Genomic DNA, 20,724 nt, shown 5'->3' with positions numbered 1-20,724 from the left:
GTGGAGTTTCAATTCAGATGAAGCTGCTGTTGAGCAACAATCAGTTGGCTCAGAATAGCTATGAGATATTGATTATATCTTACATCTTGTTTAGAGAGAGATAATGCAAATAACTTGCCTTCCCTTACGAATCTTCTCTTCTCTTCTGCAACTATTGTCCCATAGATGTTTAGAGAGAGATATTGATTATATGTATTGACAGCCATAGTTCATGGAGTTAGTTTACTGAAAGGATTTTGAATGGCTAATTTTGACTTGGATATTTATGTCTAACACCACATGTTTCCTTCTAGCAGTAATATTATACTTCTCAGTAGCAGCTTATTATATATAATACTGCCTCAGTTTTAGCCATAGATCTGATTCTAAAATATTAAAGTCAAAACGAATCAGATGAAGATTCTCATAAAGTCTGACATGAGCGTGGTAAGATATCTGACTACTGACTGGACCATAGCATCATATCCCTTGAAAAATAAGAAACAGAGTGTGTGTGTGTGTGTGAAGGAGATGACAGAACATAGGTGGGAGTGGGGAAGCGGGCAGCTACCCTCTTCTCTTGATGTGACTTCTGACCACATGTAGTCTAATTTACGTGCATATGGGCCACATTCACAATAGCACGGGTACATGAATTCCATATTCATCCACTTAACTTTTTCTAAACATTCATCTTCCATTAGCTGCCTCATATTTGCTGGCTTCCATGACCTAGCTCTACATTAGATGATTGGACAGATTCAAATTTTATTGTTGGATGTCATGCTTGCATTGTCAGATCAAATCTATATGAAACAAGAATTCAAATTTGAATTTTTAGTTTCTTTTTAGATAGATTGATGAATGAAGAGATTCAATTTAAACTAATGGGAGAATGGGGTTTGGGCTTGGGTTGATATGGACCTTCCTAAAGCTGCAAAAATTTCAAGGTCTAGCTCAATGAGTGGGTGGGTCACATGTGTCTAGCTCAATGTGTAGGTGGACCATGCACATGGTACACATGACGGAAGATTGAATTTTAGTTGCTCAAGTGGACATGGTTGTGTCATGAACTTGAACTCAAAGAGGTATTTAAGCATGGCTCTTAGGTGATTGCTGAAGAAGTGGACCAATTTTGTTGGTGTTGGCGTATCTGTGTTAGTAATGGCTTTTAATTAAAGTGGTTGCTTTTATATACAGAATCTGAGAGTACAAGGTGAGACATTTTTTGGAATGCTAAATGGAACTAGGAGGCTTGAAGCAGGAGTAACTATATTGTTGTTGTGAAATTATGAGAGTTTGATGTTTGGTTTCTATTACAAGAATAAGAGATGAGCAGAGGAGTGTGTCTGTTCAATAATATGGGTGAGATGGACCATTGGCATGTATAAGAGGTCACATTATACATATAGAGGGAAATCACAGAGTTGACAGAGAGCTCCAAAAATAGACCCTTAACGAACTAAACTCAAATCAAAGAAACTACATTCATATCATCTAAGCTAAATTCATAGAAAAATGCATCCAATTAGATTTCTCCAATTTTAGATCCAAATTTATCAGAAAAGCTCCAAAAAAAAACTATAGATCACCATCAAAACATAATAATTAGAGAATATTAAAGTGAAAAATAGAAGCAGTAAAGAAACTAGAATAAAAATATAAGAAATAAAAAGAAGTGAAGATGGCCGACTGGAAAATTAGGGTATTTACCAAAAAATTCGCTAATAACTCTACGATTAGAAGTTCATTTTAGCACAAACAAGCTCGGTAAACAAGATTAAAGCATCTAAAGTAGAATTTTAACAAGATTAAACTGAAATTACAGAGAAAATTATAAAATGTACCACTTAAAAGGCTAAAACGAGGCAGGAAGAAAATCTGATTTGCAGAAACACTAAAGATCTCTGGATTTGAAGCAGATCAAAAATCTATCAACGAAGTGATCGATCGATCGATCGGTTTGATCAATCGGTGTTCTCGAATGCCTCTCGAATGTCTGGTTTGATCGGTGATCAGTGTTCTCGAATGCCTCTCAAATGCCGCTCGAATGCCTCTCGTATGGCTCTCGAATGCCGCTCGAATGCCGCTCGAATGCCGCTCGAATGCAGCTCGAATGCCTCTCCACAGTCTATTTTGGTAAGAAATTCAGAGTCGAAGAGGGAGATTGAGAAGAGTAGATCGAAGAGGGAGATTGGAGATTGAGAAGAAATTTTGAAAGGAGAGGGAGATTGAGAAGAGAAGGAAAATCGAAACTGTTCGATAATTTTATTAAAAATAAAATATAAAATATAAAATACCGGTGGGTCGTTGGGCTGGGGCTGTCGAATACGCGTGTTGGGCTTAAATGCGGGCTTTGGGCCGGCGAATATAAACGTGAGATTTGGGCCGTCGAATTTACCGTTAAATAAGTGCAGAATTTGGGCTTTTTTGACGTAGTGATTACTGCTGTGGGTTGCTGATTCTTTTCCTTACACCTCCCATAATTTAAAAATAAAAAATAAAAGTGACGAGAAGCAATTACCTACTTTAACCAGCTAAGTGTCCAACAAGTACTTTAAAAATACAAGATGGGAATTACTGTGTTTAGAAGATAGTAACAAAGAATCTAGTATTTTAATTTGAAATTCAATAATAAGCCAATGGCTTAAATGTTAATCAATCCAATCAAATTGAACCTAGTAGCACATGGTTGTTCAACAAATTTGATCAATTTTAGGTTAGTATCTAGCTATCCACGTGAAATCAACTACAAATCACAATGATCGTCAGCATGATTGCAATAAACAAGATGATCAAGTCTCAAAAAGTCATTTCTGAGATCATAATTACAAAGAGATTACCCACACTTGATTTCTATTTTCCTCAAATAAAACAAATCACTTAAAAATTCCAAAATTATTGATAACTAAATAATTTCTATTGGTTACAAGTTAAAAGGCAAATATTCAGAGACTAATGGAAAAAAGCAAAGCCAACACTACAATATTTGAGCCAATTCGGATCAGTCACCCAAATTTCATAGTAAAATCATTCCCAATCATCGCGCCATAGTAAGAATGTGGTGCACCGCAATGGTCCCAGGGGAGACATTCTTGATATTCGCGTTGGAAATTTTTAGTCATTTTGCCTTTGCATTAATAGAGTTGTCTCAAAACAACATGAGGGGGAGTGATCCAGAAACCCTAGAAAAACTCTATAAATAAAAAGTGTTGTTAGTTTGTTAGAGAGATTAGAAGTTGGGGAAACTCCAAGGCTTGAAGAATGAGGCTCTTCCTCTCCCTTCTCCCCTCTCTTCTTTATTCTTCTTTTAGTTTTAGTTTTAGTTTAGTTTAGGTTTTTAATTTGAAGTTTGTAATGAAGGATGATTCAGTTAATTTTCAGACTCAAGATCAATGAAGAATACCTTTCATCTTTCTCATCTTTCATCTCTATTTTATTTTCTTATTTGTTGTTTCTTACGATGATTACCGACTAGACCCTCTATCAAAGTGGTCAATGAAACTGGAGCAATATTTTCTCTCATAGTTAATTTGCCTTTTACCTTATACTTCATAATTTTCATTGTGAGAATTCTTAAGTAGAGATTATTAGGTTGAGTATTTGATTTCCTAATTTTGATGGTTTATTCTTAGATAAGCTCATGCTAAACCCTGATTCATCAAGAACATCATATACAAATCCTTTAATTTCATCTTATTGATTCATTCACAAACTTGTAGATTTCATTTTGGATTTAATCACTTGATCTTTCGATCCATCGACATTAGTTTTGCTCAGGATTGAGACAAGTAAAGGACAAATTGATCTAAGGAGAGGATTTACTCAGGTGGATTTGATTATTCTAAGATTTACATTGCATCTTTATTTCTTATTTTGCTTTTAGTCAACTAGTGATACTCTTTGCTAAAACTGTTTTAATTTGAATACTAAAAATCTGCATTGGTTTCAAGTTGAAAGAAGTATCAAATCGGTTATTGTCTCTGTGGATCGACCTTTGCTTACCAAAGTCTTACTTGTTCATTGTTATTTCGGTAATTTGCATCGAACACAAGAGAGCTACTATTGGCACCCCCCAACTTTTATTTATTATAATCCAACTTTTTAAATTATTTATCACACCCCGATTAAATATTAAAGATTAAAACATACTCTTCAAACATTACAAAGGTTGTGCTAAAATTACAATCTCACCATTTCAAAACATCATAACACTAGTTCAAACAATTTCAGTAGATGTTAAAATTATGATTAGGCTCAAATAAAGTCCTAAACCCAAGAAAAAAAATCTAGAAGAGAGAGAGCTTCTATTCGCACCCCGACTTTTACTCTTTCTCAACCATTCACTTATTTTCTTTATTTTTATTTGGGGTGTACTAAGTAAAAGGTAGACTACCAGTAACAGACTCCTAGATTTCATGGATTACTAGAATAAGATTATTTTCTTTATTTTACTCATTTTCAAATCTTACTAAGGGTCGTTGGGCCCATGGATTACCAAATTTTCAATCCAACACTCTTAACGTCCTTCTAGATTTCATGGAAAAACCCAGATAATAATAAAATTATTTGAACTTGATCTAGGGTGTTGAAAATGGACGATCACCGAACTCCCAAAACTTAAAATCAAAACTCATTGGTGAAACATAATGGTTTTTTATTTATTGTTTGTTTCAAAGTTCTTAAATTTCGTCCTCTACAAGCCAACAGTATTCAATCATGTTTATCGATGCCGAGTGTGAGCTCACAACTCTTTTTAACACTTGAGATCTTTCTAAGTATGTCAAGCTAGTCTAACTCAAGATTAGGAGGATTTTCAGCCACGGCCATTAATCCATGGTATTGTTCAACATTCACAAAAGAGAGGGGAGGGGGGGATCTAATCATCAATATCAAGAAGGTTAAGAAAGTTCAGCAAACCTGCAAACAAAATCTGATGAAAAATCAGAACCACATAGTAGAAAACGGAATATAGAATTTCAAAAACAGTTGTGCTAGAGTGACTTCAGCGGGGACACCTTGATGTGGTGGTGCGCACATGTTCGTAGATGCGTTTTACTCGTATCTCGGAGAATAGTCATCTACAAGTATGCGCGCACCACCACGTCAAGTTCTCCCCCATTGAGGTCATCACTCCAGCATTAATAGAAATGATTGAAAACCAAATTAATTATTGGCCTTCAATACCGTATCCAGAGATGCGGATAATACAGTGAATAATCTATATTAGCATGCCACGTCATTTGTTGGATTGCTAATGTAGTAATCCATAGGAGCATAACCACCCTAATTAAAATTTGAAAGCTTATTAAGGTAATAAAGCAAGTTTTTTTTTTCCTTCTTTATAGATTTAGGGGAAATTTTAAATAAATACCGATAATAAATAATAGTTTTAATAAAAATGGAAGTGGCAATTTTGGAATTGAGCAAAAAGGATAATGAGGTAGTTGCATTAAAAGGGAAAAACACCATGTCTCAATTCTAACACATTAACTAGTAACTAAAACATTAATTAACGTAAATTGAAATCTAAATAAGTCAAATTAAAATTTTTAAACAAATAAAATCAATTAATTAAGCCTCACAGGTCAAATTTTAAGTAGTGACCAATTTACTTAAGTAAGGCCCACATGATATTTAATAAAGAACTCTTCATTAGGGGTTTCTCCAAAAGTTAAAAAATTCTCATTCTCCGTAAGTTAAAAAATTCAAAATTCAAAATTTTAATAAAACTTATCTAAAATAGCATCCTAATCTAAACAACTTAACATATTAGTTAGAGATACACTTTATATCTAAGAGACCTAATCCATACCCTAATCTTATCACAAAGTTTTTTTAAAAGGTGCTTTCACCACCTAATCTCGTAGGTCAAGAGAAATCCTAGAAAACCAAGGTCAAAAATCTTCCAAATATTTTTCAAACCCTAAGTAAATACCTAATCCCCAAACCCCAATTTTCAACCTAAAAAATATCCAAAAACTTTAAAAACACCCCAAATAGCTAGTAAAACATCCAGATCTAGAAAAAAGAAAGTCTTATCTCGAAAATTGGAAGCAGATGTAGCAACAAAGATAAAGCGAGAATATTCGCACGAGAAACGTTCACCATTAATTTTTTAGAGAAATGATAGTCATAATCACTCACGTAAAAGAAAAGGTATTTTGTTATTATTCTAGATTTATACTATTTTGCAATGTAAATATTTGAAAAAGTAGAGATCGATTTTCGTCAAGTGGGATTGGTGCTTGACACCTTCCAATCTAGTAACCTGATCCTCATACTCATAATTTTTTTGTGGTTATGTGGTCCTTGACTATTTAGAGTCATTTTTTGATTCCTAGACCATAAAACTAGGTGATGACTCCCAAAAAGAGAAAAGTGAATCCGCACCCACGGATCGAGGGCACTTTCAATTGGAGTTTTTAATTACCTTTTGAAACAGTTAGAAGTTGTCTAAAGTTCGACACCCTACCTAGGTCCAATCTTTTGTTTGTATGATTTATGGATCGACTATGTGTGTAATAGTTGATAGGCAACAGTAAAGATAGAACTTCTAATTTAGGAAAATCAAATAGAATTTATGTCATTATGAAATTTAGGAGAAAGTCATGGATCATGTGTGTATTGTGTCCTAATTATGGTCATGCTTATGATGAATGGGCAATCAAGTTACAGTTCCACTCTTTTGAGAAATTCGATGATTGCTTACCAATGACTAATAACCCTACATCAATTAAAGCCTAACAACAAATCAATCATGTTACAATTCCAGTCATAGCAATGATAGAATCCCAAATGTTTTAGATAACTTTGTCGTTAGAAGAAAAAAAGAAGGATTGATTTTGAAATGAGATAGCCCCGAGAGCCAACCCTTGTTTCCAACTCCCAATAAGCAAAATAATTGTGCATGTATGACTAAGGAAATTGATCCACAATCAAAGGAGAATGTTGTCCAAAATGAATCAAAAGACAACTCTAATCTGTTAGCCATACCAATTCTTTGAAATCTGATCACCACCAAGTATGGAACCTATTTGAAAATTAGTAAGGTAGATCAAACTTCATATCCCATACATCCAGCCTATAAATTTACAAGATTGTAAGGACCCTGGTTCTCTTACCATTTTCATTTTCTTTGGAAACACAATGGTTTAAAATTGTTTCAAAAAGGTGATGACACTAAAAATCAAGGACATACGTAGGATATTTTCACAAAATAATTTCCATACCATTATGAGGATACAAATATATCTGATTAACATCTAGGGTAGAAAATCAATTGAGGTGTCCATAAAATTAGACATTAGGAAAATTCGTAGGGATCAACCCTTTTTGGAAAATTTAGAGGATATATTCCCTTATGAAATAGATATGATCCCTAGGTTTTTCGTTAGCGGAGAGTATGTGTGTGTGTGTGACACACACACACACAAAACCAGTATCTTATGATTTTTCGATGAGAGTGAATGTGCAGGAATCAAATAGGATTTTTAATTTATATTTTTACTAACCACCACCCTAGTCAATTATGATAATTTACATCCATTCGTTGACTAGTGATTTATTCAATTTTAATCTTCTTCATTTTATTGAGACAAAGGTCTGTATTGTTGTGGAAATCCATATTAATGGATTTCTAAACAATCAAAATATCCTTATATCTTTAAATGATCTTACCTTCAAACATGGTAAAAAAAATTATATTTAGGATTTTTATTTTTAAATAAGAGGTAGAGAAACTGTATTATCCTTCGCTTACCCTCCTACTTGAGGTTTTGTGTGGAAGTTACCGAAACTATCTATTTTATGCTTGGTCAAAATCATGAGTCCGAGGAAAATTAACATATATATGAACATGCACACATATCTTATATTTTATTTTTTCATGCCTTTCAAACTCACTTTTTACATGATCTTGAAGTGGGAAAATTAACTTCCACTGTAAGTAAAGAAAAGAAGCGACTCTAACTTGATTTTACAATTTTTTTTTTTTTTACTTTTGCAGCTTAAAAGTGGTGGAAGTACTGTGGCGTCCTGCCATTGGTTATTTATTTATTTTAATATACCATTGGTTCATCAGTTTAGCACAAAAATATTAATAATAAATTCGTACTCAATTAATTTCTTAGTGAATTTTTGCCACTATATGAGTACAATAATATGTGGTGGCCAATACATCATAAAAAAAATGCGGTGGTCAGCACATCATAAAAACCAAAAACAGAGTCATGATAATATGACTGATCATGTAGCATACTCAAATGACTCCGTGACATATATATATATATATATATATATATATATGGGAAATGTTCAGCAACAAACATTTTGACAAACATTTTGGCAAAACATTTTTCAAAACACGGGTTAGAGGTTTTGGAATGGGTGGATTTTCGGTGAGGATGATCTCTACGGTGAGGAGATCATCGTCACCAAAAATCAGCCCATTCCAAAACTTCTAATCCCATCAAAAATTGTTTACAAAAAATGGACGGTCCACGATTTTTCAACTTATAAACTGGGGCTTGAAGTTTTGACATGGGCTGATTTTTGGTGAGGATGATCTCCTCACCGTATAGATCATCCTCACCAAAAACCAACCCATTCCAAAACCTCTAACCCATGTTTTGAAAAATGTTTTGCCAAAATGTTTGTTGCTGAACGGGACCCATATATATATATATATATATATATGTAGAGGCCAACACGTCATCGAAAAAAAAATGGGATGGCCAACACATTATCCATATATATATATATATAGGGTCCCGTTCGCCACCCTTAGTTTTACCACACACTTTAACAAACGCGTTTTGTCTTACATGGGTTAGAAGTTTCGGAATGAGCTGATTTTTGGTGAGGATGATCTCTATGGTGAGGAGATCATCCTCACCAAAAATCAGCTCATTCCAAAACTTCTAACCCCATCAAAATTGATTTACAAAAAATGGACGGTCCACGATTTTTCAACGTGTAAACATGGGGCTAAACATTTCGGAATGGGCTGATTTTTGGGGAGGATGATCTTCTAATCATAGAGATCATCCTCACCAAAAATCAACTCATTCCAAAACTTCTAACCCATTTAGGACAAAAAACGTTTGTTAAAGTGTGTGGTAAAACTTAGGGTGCTGAACATTTCCCATATATATATATAGAACAACGTTCCTAAGACTCATATTGGGACTCATATTGCGACACACCGTTTTGTCTTATATGGGCAAAAATATTTGGAATGGGCTGATTTTTTGTGAGGATGATCTCTATTGTGAGGAGATCATCCTTGCCAAAATTCAGCTCATTATGAAACTTCTAGACCGTCCAATTTTTGTTGAAAAATTATAGACCGTCCAATTTTTGCAAATCAATTTTGATGGGGTTAGAAGTTTTGGAATGGGATGATTTTTTGCCAGGATGATCCCCTAATCACAGAGATCATCCTCACAAAAAATCAGCTCATTCCAAACATTTTTGCCCATATAAGACAAAACGGTGTGTCGCAATGTGAGTCTCAATATGAGTCTTAGGAACGTGACCCTAAGTCTCAATATGAGTCTCAATATATATATATATATATATATATAGGGTCACGTTCCTAAGACTCATATTGAGACTCACATTGCGACACACCGTTTTGTCTTATATGGGCAAAAATGTTTGGAATGAGCTGATTTTTTGTGAGGATGATCTCTGTGATGAGGGGATCATCCTGGCAAAAAATCATCCCATTCCAAAACTTCTAACCCCATCAAAATTGATTTGCAAAAATTGGACGGTCTATAATTTTTCAACAAAAATTGGACGGTCTAGAAGTTTCATAATGAGCTGATTTTTGGCAAGGATGATCTCCTCACCATAGAGATCATCCTCACAAAAAAATCAGCCCATTCCAAATATTTTTGCCCATATAAGACAAAACGGTGTGTCGCAATGTGAGTCCCAATATGAGTCTTAGGAATGCTGTTCATATATATATATATATATATATATGTAGAGGCCAACACGCCATTGAAAAAAAAATGGGATGGCCAACACATCATCCAAAAAAATAAGAACATGTGGTGGCCAACTAGTCGTTTTGTTGCTCATAGACTCTTCAGTGCTTGCCACGGCAAGCATACAAGGGTAGTTTTGTAACTAACAAGGGTACTTTTGTATACTGGAAATTCCATTCAATACACATGGTGCTCAACGGCATTAAAAAAAAAAAAACTTGTGTTGGCCAATAGGTCATAAAAAATATAAAAAACATGGGGTGGCCAACATGTCATTAACAAAAATAAATAACAGAGTCCCCACCACGTGAAAATTGGATTTTTTGACATAAAAATTCGATGGGTCAAAATCGATGAATTTTAAAATCCGAATTTTGACGGCCCAAGGCTGTTGAAAATGTTGATGTTCCCTCGATTTGATGGCTCAGAGCCGTCAAATTTCTCTCATCCTCTCTTAATTTGATGGTTTCGGTCCGTTGGAAAAAAAATCAACAACGAAAATTTTAATGCCTTGGTCCGTCAAATTTTATGAAATTCGACGGCCTTGAGCCATCAAATATGGGCAATTCTCACATTGTTTCATAGGGAAAATTACTCTTTTTTGTCATCTTTTTTATCTTTTGTTTTAGAGAATATAGGAGAAAACTAATGATAATCTTACGCTCTTTTTTTAGATGCTCTCTGACGTGCCAGGGATCACCACAAGAGAAGGGAAAATATTTTATTGTCTCAATACATGGTAATTGCTAAGGGTTTCACAACGTGAAAAAAACCTCATATTTGACGGCTTAATGTTGTCGAAATTCATAAAATTCGACGGACCATAAAGTTGAATTTTTCATTCTCAATATTTAATTTTGACGATCCAAAATCGTCGAATAAAGAGAGGATGAGAGAAATTCGATGGCTCTAAACCATTAAATATGAGGAACATAAATATTTTCAAAGCTCCTAAGCCATCCAAATTCGGTTTCTAAAATTCAGGGGCCTTGGCCGGTTGAATTTTTTAATTTTCATGTAGTGGAAGCCAATTATCTTTTTTCCCCTAAGAATTTTTTCAATTTTTTTACCCTTCTTAGGGTATTCCCCTTTTATTTTTGTAAGTGAATAGTATGTTATTGAATGAATAGTGAATTGAAGATGAGGCTTGTTGGAATTCAAGAATGGTCCAGAATATTCAAAATGAAGAAGATGTCAATTTGAAGCCTCGGGTTGAAGTTGCTCAAGGCTTCCTTCCCTATTTCTTCTTTACACTCCACTAAAACCTGTTTTTCCATTACTCCATCCCTATCCATTTTTCCCATCCAAAATTCAAACGCCATCCTCTTCAATCACCATCTCCTTCAATTTTCTGATAAATCCAAGGGAACCTTACTTTATGCAATTTGTTACCCACCAAGTCTTACTTTATCATAAAATTCAACTTGATTCAGTTAATTTGTTTCTTAACAAACCTTGGAGTGGATCCTAACTTCATCAATTTGTGGCATCCAAAAATATAGGAATTATAAAAAAAAAATTTGAAAAAAGCGATAATTTTTCACCATTGAATTTTAATTTTAAATCTGTGAGTTTGTTAGTCTTCAGTTTAAAACACCTTCAATCAAGCTTAAAAAGGGGTTTTCTAGATTTTTTTCTTTAAAGTTTTCGCTATAACAGGCTGCACGTAACATTCCACCCGACATGTGTACAATTTTTTTTCTTTTGAATCTGAGTTTTTCCATGAAATCTAGTAGGTTATAGTGTTCGATTGTCAATTTGATCGTCCATGTGGATGCAACGACCCTTACTAATACTTGAAATCTTACAAACTTAGTCATGCTTTTTTATTTAAACTTTTTTATAACTAAATTTCAACAGTTAAAATTAGCTTTTGATATGTGAATGTTACTTTCAAAGTTCTAAGATTTTTGTCCTTTATAACCCTGAGGCATCTGATCATGTTTTTATATGTCACAAATCTTGCCTTTGAAACGACTTGTCAACTTGTCTTTTTGGTGGATGATACCCAAACAACTCAGACTAGTCATCTCGGCCTCAAACAGATTTAAAATCATGGTTAGGATCCACTCCAAGCTATGTTAAATATCAAATTAACTGCATCTTGAATTTTACGAAGTGGATCCCCACTATAAGGTTTGCTGGTTAGCAGATTTGACAAAGTAAGATTTGGTGGGTAACAAATTTCATAAAGTAAGGTTCCCTGTAGTTGTCAGAACTCTATGGGAGTTCTTGTAATAAAAATGAAACTGTTACGTCGGCCCTCTAAATTTCTCTCTTTCTTTCCCCTGCGTGACGCTGAAATCCTGCAAGAGGCTCGAAATTATAACAAAGAAAAAGATACGCGGCATTAGATAATATATATATTTATATTTTTTCATAAAACATAACATTGATCACATTAAACAGACAACTTAAGGTACTTACGTACCACATGACGTGAAGAACTAGGAAAAACAACAATTACAATGGCACTAAACATGCCTTAGGGAAATTAAGGTAGGTCACAGATATAGCTAGATAAGCTTAGGATAAGTTTTAAGTTTGTACTCTCAAGCATTAGTAGAAACCTTAGTATGAGTGTTGGTGCTGGTGATATTCTTAGATTCATATCGCTTATTCACCGAGACCCCCGTGCCAATGGAGTTAGTGTGAGTAGCCCATTCTGCACCACCATAGATAACTAAATTCCTGTCTTTCTGAAGAACCAGGACAAAGTTACCTGTCCACCTATGCCAAGTGTTAGAAGCCCATACTGCAGTGTCTTTCTCGTTATAAATCACAAGATTCCCATCGCTCTGCATTGCACAACGGCAATTGCTCCCCTTACCCATCGTGTTCGAACTCCACACCGCGGATCTGCCCTCATAAAGTGCAAGATTGCAATCGTATTGCATTTTCAAGGAGTAAATACCAGAGTCAAGACTGGTCCCAGCACCTAGATAGCTGGGGCTGTATAAAACATTATTGGGATAACTCTGAGCCTCACAGTAGTGTTGGTTGAGAGTGAGGAAGATGGAGAGGAGAAGAGTAGAGGTGAGCATGGCTTTGGGAAGATGAGCAGAAATAGCCATAATTATTTCTTAAAGTTTGTTGTCTATGTGTGAGTGTGACTATAAGTTGGGGGGGACGGGGGGGCATTTATAGATGGGGAGAGGACTTTTCTAACCACATATTAATTTATTAATACATTCAGCTTACCTACACGTGTACAATTCTAACTATTGTTTTTTTTTTTCTTCTTCTCAAAGTTGGTTTTTTTTTTTGCAGGTCGTTATTTGTTCTGTTCTGTTCATCAAACTGGATTGACACACAACATACACGTGAGTAACCAATTTGCTTCCTAACGAGTCGCAATTCTTAATAACACACAAGCATGAAACGTGGCCTGTTTTAAAGAAACATGGCAGGATTGCTCATCACACTCTCTCTCGTAAAAGCTCTATTGCTCTTCTCGAATAACTCTCATTCGTCTATCATCTTCATAGACATAGAGTGGTTTTGAGATGGACTTCTCCACTCTATATCGAGGTGCATCCTTGCTGAACTATCTGCTACAGTTTCGAATGATATATCCATGGGCTGATATTTAATTCTCCTAACTGATCTAGCTAGCCTATTCCAGTTAGAGGACTTAAAGGAAGCTTGTACAAAAGAACTTTTGACAGAAAAATGGTGTGCATGCATTTTTTTCCTCAAAAGAACATATATGCTACATGACTTTGCGAATTTTGAAATTTTCAACAATTTGATTGGATCAATTACATGGTAACCCCTCCTTGGATTTTTGCTAGAATTTTCTTCTCTTATCCATCTCAAATGTTCTACCCTTAAACTTCATTCTTCTCATATTGGTTTTGCAGGTTCTCCATGTCAAGATGGGGACCAATCAGCCGAGAGGTTTCTTATGTCTCATACAACCTTGTTTCTTTATTTGAGTATTACTTACTCTACGGGGAATTGAGAAATCCATTATGTATGGATGTAGAGCTAGCCCTCAAAATGCGATGTATATTGAATTAATGTAAGTGAATCTTCTACAGCGAATTAGAGAGTTGTTAAGGAGTTCACTTGGGTGCTTGTTTGATTTGTCATGAATCTTGTTTGTTGAGAGATTAGTTGTTCGTTTGGAAATGATGTTTGTAATTCCATCGTACATCAAGAAATTAAATTCTATTTCATTTTTGAGTTCTCTAACTTCAATTGGCACCTTATAGAACTGATGTAAGATGTTGATGGCGGTCAGATTTTATCAAATATTAGGGAACTACATCGTTGTGAATTATAGCGTTCAAATTAAAATGCTATTAAAGTCTTACATCATTGTTGTTTTATTGACCCAATTAAAATAAACAATAGCCTACCATAAATTATATACTAATCTCCACAATAGCATTTTTTAAATGCTATAAAATTAGTCAATTTAATAACGTTTTTCATAACGCTGTGAAAGAAGCATAGCATTGCGAATTACAAAATCTTGTGAGCACATGTATTCTAACAACCTCAACCGAATGGGCCTTGGGTGAGTGTGTTTTTGGCCAAATATTGTTTGAGTCGATAACTTACCCATGGTTCTGGTGAGAAAACATGGGGCCATGGGTGACTCACGGCGACGAAGAGAAATCCTTAAGGCCATGGGTACCCCATGGCCTAGCCTATTTTCAGCTTTGAAATTGTCCTCGGGGAGAGTTGGGCTCCATTGAATCGGGCCCCACTTGATCTACTCGAAAACTTACATTGGGCTTCGAGCACTTTTGGGCTTGGTTCAAACAAATTGGGGTCTACAACTATTTCATGTAATAAATAGTTGCCAAATAGAAATTAAAAGAATTATCTTGATATTTTATATTTCATACAATAGTCAACAAAATATTTATTTTATTGTAAAAAATAATTACCAATAAAAATTTGTTTCTATTTTTATATTTTATGTAATAAATAATTACCAAATAGAAAAAATTATTACGATTTTTAATAATTTTTATTAGTGATTATAAGTTGAGAGTTGATTCCAATTTTTAACAAGATTCGATTAGGATTTCAACAAATCTGAATTTGAAATTGCAAAAAGGTTTTCTAAAATTTTTATTTTTATTCTAATCAGTTCAGAGCAATCCACAATCGAAAACTCCAATTTTTTGCCAAAATTTCATCATCGCACGGTGGATACTATCCGTGATGCGATGGTCTTTACAAATCTAACTTTGGGTTTTTATTTGCTTGATATATCTCTACACTTTTTGGAATTTTAATGAATTTTTAGTTTCTGGATTTTAACAGATTTGTTATGTTGCTTAAAAGAGGTGGATCCGACACGGAGACGATGACCGGAGCTTTATTTGATCATCCAAGTTAGATCCCCAACAAGAAACGTAACTTTTATTTTCTTTTATTTTGCAAGTGGGATTGCCTTTTGTGAACACATTTTAATTTTTGAAATCTATCCAAGAAGGTTCAAAGTGTAATAATTTTAGGGGAGGGTGACAATAGGACAAAAACTATCTCGACTCCGCGGGTTAATACACCGAGTTTAGTGTCAGTGACCCAAGTCGACTCAACTAGTACATCCCTTATTTAGAACAGGAAGTAAGACTTGTACCCCCACGAAACTACTACTAGTGGTTTCTATACTACTTTTGGTTGATTATCTCTATACACTAGAGTTGCACATAGTAAAATGGCACCCTTACGAGGATGGCACCGTAAGATAAGAATCAGATTTCACCATTAAATTCTGATCCTATTAGAATAATTGAATTAACATAGTAATCCACAATAATCTAAAACTTGATAAACTTGAATTTAGGACCCTACGAGCTTAATAGGCAAAGATAATCAAAACTAGCACTAATTGCACTTCTTGATCAGACTTAGTGCCTAAGGACGATCCTGCCTTGCCAATCAAGGGAATAGATTACGTCTATTCTAGATAAGAAAGTGTTTAATATTGACCCTACTCAACATTGTGCGCCACATCTTTTTTCAGGATCCAACTGACTGGTTTTAATTTCAGAGAACTGGGTTGGTGTAGAGACCTCATTTTTGCACTCACTTGATTAATCAACTCGCCAACTTGATTGCAAAGGTTCGCAATGATGAATGAATATTTTAAAGTTTTTATATATTACTAGATGTTTCCAAAGTCTGTATGAAATATTTCAAGCAAGCAAAACTTTAGAAATCACGCTACACTAAGAAAATATGACCCAAATATAAAAATCATCATTTTGAGACAAAAAGAAGTTTTACGAGAAAAATCACTAAAAATTGATCTAATTACTAGAATACCCTTGACATCAGAACATCTCTAAAGTCTACATTACACTTAGAAAAATCATTTCGAACATATAAAATAATAAATTAAAATCAAACAAACTGTTTCACCAATTTTCACAAAAATCGATAAAATTACCAAAATACCCCTCATAGGGTCCGTAATCATTTCACTTTGAAAATCAAAAATGACATAAACCAATACTCTCATTAAAATCCTTATGAAAAATTGATTCGAAAACATTTCAAAATGTCAAAAAACAACATATCAACACAAAAGTTCTCTTTAAGGGCAAAATGATAATTTTTCAACCCTAAAATTCAAAATTTTCAAAATAGTAATTAAAACATTAATTAACGTAAAGTAAAATTTTAATAAATCAAATTAAAATTCTTTAACAAATAAAATCAATTAATTAAGCTCATAGGCCAAATTTTAAACGATTGCCTATTTACTTAAGTGGGGCCCATATGATATTTTATTAAAGAACCCTCCATTCGGTGATTTTCAAAAAATTAAAAAAAGTCCATTCTATATAAGTCAAAAAATTCAAATTTTAAAATTTAAATAAAATTTATCTAAAATATTATTTTATTCTAAACAACTTATCAAATTAGTTAGAGACAGACCTTATCTCTAAAAGATCTAATTCATATCTTAATCTTATCACAAAGTTCACCACCTAATTTTATAGGTCAAGAGAAATCCTAAAACCCTCCAAATACCCTCCAAAATTCTAAATTTGGAGTCCTAAATCAATACCTAATTCCCAAACCCCAATTTTTAACCTAAAAATAGAAATTATAAAAATATCCCAAAAAGTTAGTAAAATATCTAGATCTAGAAAAAAGAAAGTCTCATCTCGAAGATCGAAAACAGATCTAGCAATAAAGCTAAAGCGAGAAAATTCACATGAGAAACATTCACCTCCAGTTTCAAAAGGAATCGATTGTCGTAATCACTCAGGTAAAAGAAATTTTTTTTTTTTTACTCTAGATTTAAGCTATTTTGCAATGTAAATATTTGAGAAAAGTAGAGATCGATTTTCGTCTGGCGAGATTTGAGCTTAACACCTTCCAATCCCGTAAGTTGATCCTTGTACCCATAATCCTTTTGTGATTATGTGGTCCGTGTCTATTTAGAGTTATTTTTTTATTCCTAAACCGTAAAACTAGGTGGCGACTCCAAAAAAAAAAAAAAAAATGAATCCACACCCGCGGATTGAGGGCGCTTTCAATTGAAGGCTTAGATTATTCTTTAAAACTGTTAGAAGTTGTCTAGAGTAAGGCACCCCTACCTAGGTCCAGTCTTTTCTTTGTGAGTTTATGGATCGAGTGTGTGTGTGCACATGGTTGATAAGAAACAGTACAGATAGAACTTTTAATTTAGGAATATCAAATAGAATTTATGTCATCATGAAGTTTAGGAGAGAGTCTTGTATCATGTGTGTTTTATTTCATAATTCTGGTCATTCTATCGAGTGTTGTACGAGTTTATCCATGCTTATGAGGAATGGGCAATCAAGTTACAGTTCCACTCTTTTGAGGAATTGGATGATTGCCCAACAATGGCTGATAACCCTTTATCAATTAAAAATCAAATACATATCAATCAAGTTATAGTTCCAATCATAACCATGATAGAATCCCAAATAAGTTAGCTAATTTTGTCGTTAAAAGAAAGAAAGAATGATCAATTTTGAAATGTGATAGCCCCAAGAGCCAACCCTTGTTTCCAACTCCCAATAAATAAGGAAATTGATCCATCATCAAAGGAGAATGTTGTCCAAAAGAAATCAAAAGACAACTCTAATCTATTAGTCATACTAATTCTTAGAAATCTGAATACCACCATGTATGGAACCTATTTGGAGGTCAGTAAGGCAAATCAAACTTTATATCCCATACATCCAACTTATAATTTTACAAGATTGTAAGAACCCTAGTTCTCTTACAATTTTCATTTTTTTTTTAGAACACGATGGTTTAAAATTGTCTCAAAAAGGTGATGACGCTAAAAATTGAGGACATACGTAAGATATTTTCACAAAATAATATCCATACATTTATGAAGATACAAATATATCTGACTAACATCTAGGGTAAAAAATCAATTGAGGTGTCTATAAAATTAGACATTAGGAAAATTCTTAGGGATCAACCCTTTCTGGGAAATTTGGAGGATATATTCCCTTATGAAATTGATATGATCCCTAGGTTTTTCTTTAGCGGTGTTTTGTGCATGTGAGAGACACACACACACACACACACACACCAAGATCTTATCTTGTCTTTCGGTGGAGAGTAAATGAGCTGGGAGAAAATAGGATTTTTAATTTATTATTTTGCTAATTACCACGCTAGTCAATTATGATAATTTACATGCATCCCTTGACTAGTGATTTATTCAATTTTATTCTTTTTCATTTTATTGAGAGAAAGGTCTCTAATGTTGTGGAAATCCATATTAATAGAATTCTAAACAATCAAAATATCCTTACATCTTTAAATGATCTTACCTTCTAACATGGTAAAAAAACTTATATTTAGGATTTTTATTTTTAAATAAGGGGTAGAGAAACTGTATTATCCTTAGCTTACCCTCCTACTTAAGGTTTTGTGTGGAAGTTACCGAAACTTTCTATTTTATGCTTAGTCAAAATTATGAGTCTGAGGAAAATTAACTTATGGATATAAGCATGCACACGTCTCTTATATTTTTTTTTCTTATGCCTTTCAAACCCACTTTTTTCATTATCTTGGAGTGGGAAAATTAATTTCCATTACAAGTAAAGAATAGAAGTGATTCTAACTTGATTTTACAATTTTTTTTTACTTTTGCGGCTTAAAAGTGGTGGAAGTAATTTGGCATAATGCCATTGGTTATTTATTTTTACTTTTTTTTATATGTCATTGGTTCATCAGTTTAGCACAAAAATATTAACTATAAATTCGTACTCAATTAATTTCTTAGTGAATTTTCTTCAAACCCCACTTTGTCACTATGCTGATAATGCATATTTACCATACAAATGTGAGTGCAATGGTACAAATGTGAGTACAATAATATGTGGTTGCCAACACATCATATAAAAAAATGTGGTGGTCAGCACATCATAAAAACAAAAAAAACAAAAAAAATAGAGTCATGATAATATTACTCGTCATGTGGCATACTCAAATGACTCCGGGATGTGACAAGTTTGGGTACTATTGATCTGAACGCCTCAGGACACACTATTGCATTTCCCCCCTTAAAAAGTGTATCCTGAGGGAATATGATCCCGAGGCATATAGATGTATGATTCCTGAACCTATCCTCGTCATTTGAGTAGGCCACTGGCAAATCCTAGTATCAAAACTCAAAAAAAAAAAAAAAAAACATATATATATATATAGAGGCCAACACATCATCAAAAAAAATTAAAAAACACGGGGTGGCCAACACATCATCTAAAAATGTAGAACAGCATGTGGTGCCCAACACGTCATTAAAAAATAATGTGGTGGCCAACGAGTCGTTTTGTTGCTCATAGACTCTTCAGTGCTTGCCACGGCAAGCATACAAGGGTAGTTTTGTAACTAACAAGGGTATTTTTTTATATTAGAAATTCCATTCAATACATATAGTGGCCACTCCATTAAAAAAAAAACTTGTGTTGGCGAACAGGTCATAAAAAATATAAAAACATTGGGTGGCCAACATGTCATTTAAAGAAAAAAAAAACACAGTCCCCACCGAATGAAAATTTGATTTTTTTGACACAAAAATTCGATGGGCCAAGATCAATGAATTTTAAAATCCAAATTTTGACGGCCCAAGGCTGTTGAAAATTTTGATGTTCCCTCAATTTCTCTCATCCTCCCTTTATTTGATGGTTTTGGTCCATTTAAATAATATTAAAAAATCAAGAATGAAAATTTTGACATATCCGTCAAAATTTTTGAAATTCGATAGGCTTGAGCCATCAAATATGGGCTTTTCTCACATTGTTCCATAGGGAAATTTACTCTTTTTTGTCATCTTTTTAGTTTTTGTTCTAGAGAATATAGGAGAAAACTAATGATAATTTTTTTAGACACTCCCTCACCTGCCGGGGATCACCACAAGAGAAGGGAAAATATATTATTGTCTCAATAAATGGTAATTGCTAAGGGTTTCACAATGTGAAAAAAAAAAACCCATATTAGACGGACCAATGTTGTCGAAATTCATAAAATTCGACGGACCATAACGTCAAATTTGTCATTGTCAATATTTGTCTTTGACGGTCCAAAATCATCGAATTAATAGAGGACGAGAGAAATTTGATGGCTCTAAGCCATTGAATATGAGGAACATCAAAATTTTCAACAATCCTAAGCCATCCAAATTCGGTTTCTAAAATTCAGAGGCCTTGGCCTGTCGAATTTTTTAATTTTCACATAGTATTTGGAAGCCAATTATTCTTTTTTCTGATAAATCCAAGGG

At 33.8% G+C, this 20,724-nt stretch overlaps 1 protein-coding gene across 1 annotated transcript; it reads right to left on the bottom strand.

The window, feature by feature from the left end:
* Positions 1-12,529: 12,529 nt before the first annotated feature.
* On the bottom strand, positions 12,530-13,051 carry LOC147386044 (mannose-specific lectin-like). The gene has a single exon (XM_086423232.1). The coding sequence runs from the start codon at positions 13,049-13,051 to the stop codon at positions 12,530-12,532; it is 522 nt and encodes a 173-aa protein (XP_086279358.1).
* Positions 13,052-20,724: the final 7,673 nt, after the last annotated feature.

Source organism: Akebia trifoliata, chromosome 14 (genome assembly GCF_017979445.1).
Source record: "Akebia trifoliata isolate Shusen 1 chromosome 14, ASM1797944v1, whole genome shotgun sequence".
NCBI lineage: Eukaryota > Viridiplantae > Streptophyta > Magnoliopsida > Ranunculales > Lardizabalaceae > Akebia > Akebia trifoliata.
The sequence above is the reverse complement of the archived record's forward strand: the minus strand, read 5'-3'. Positions and strand labels throughout refer to the sequence as shown.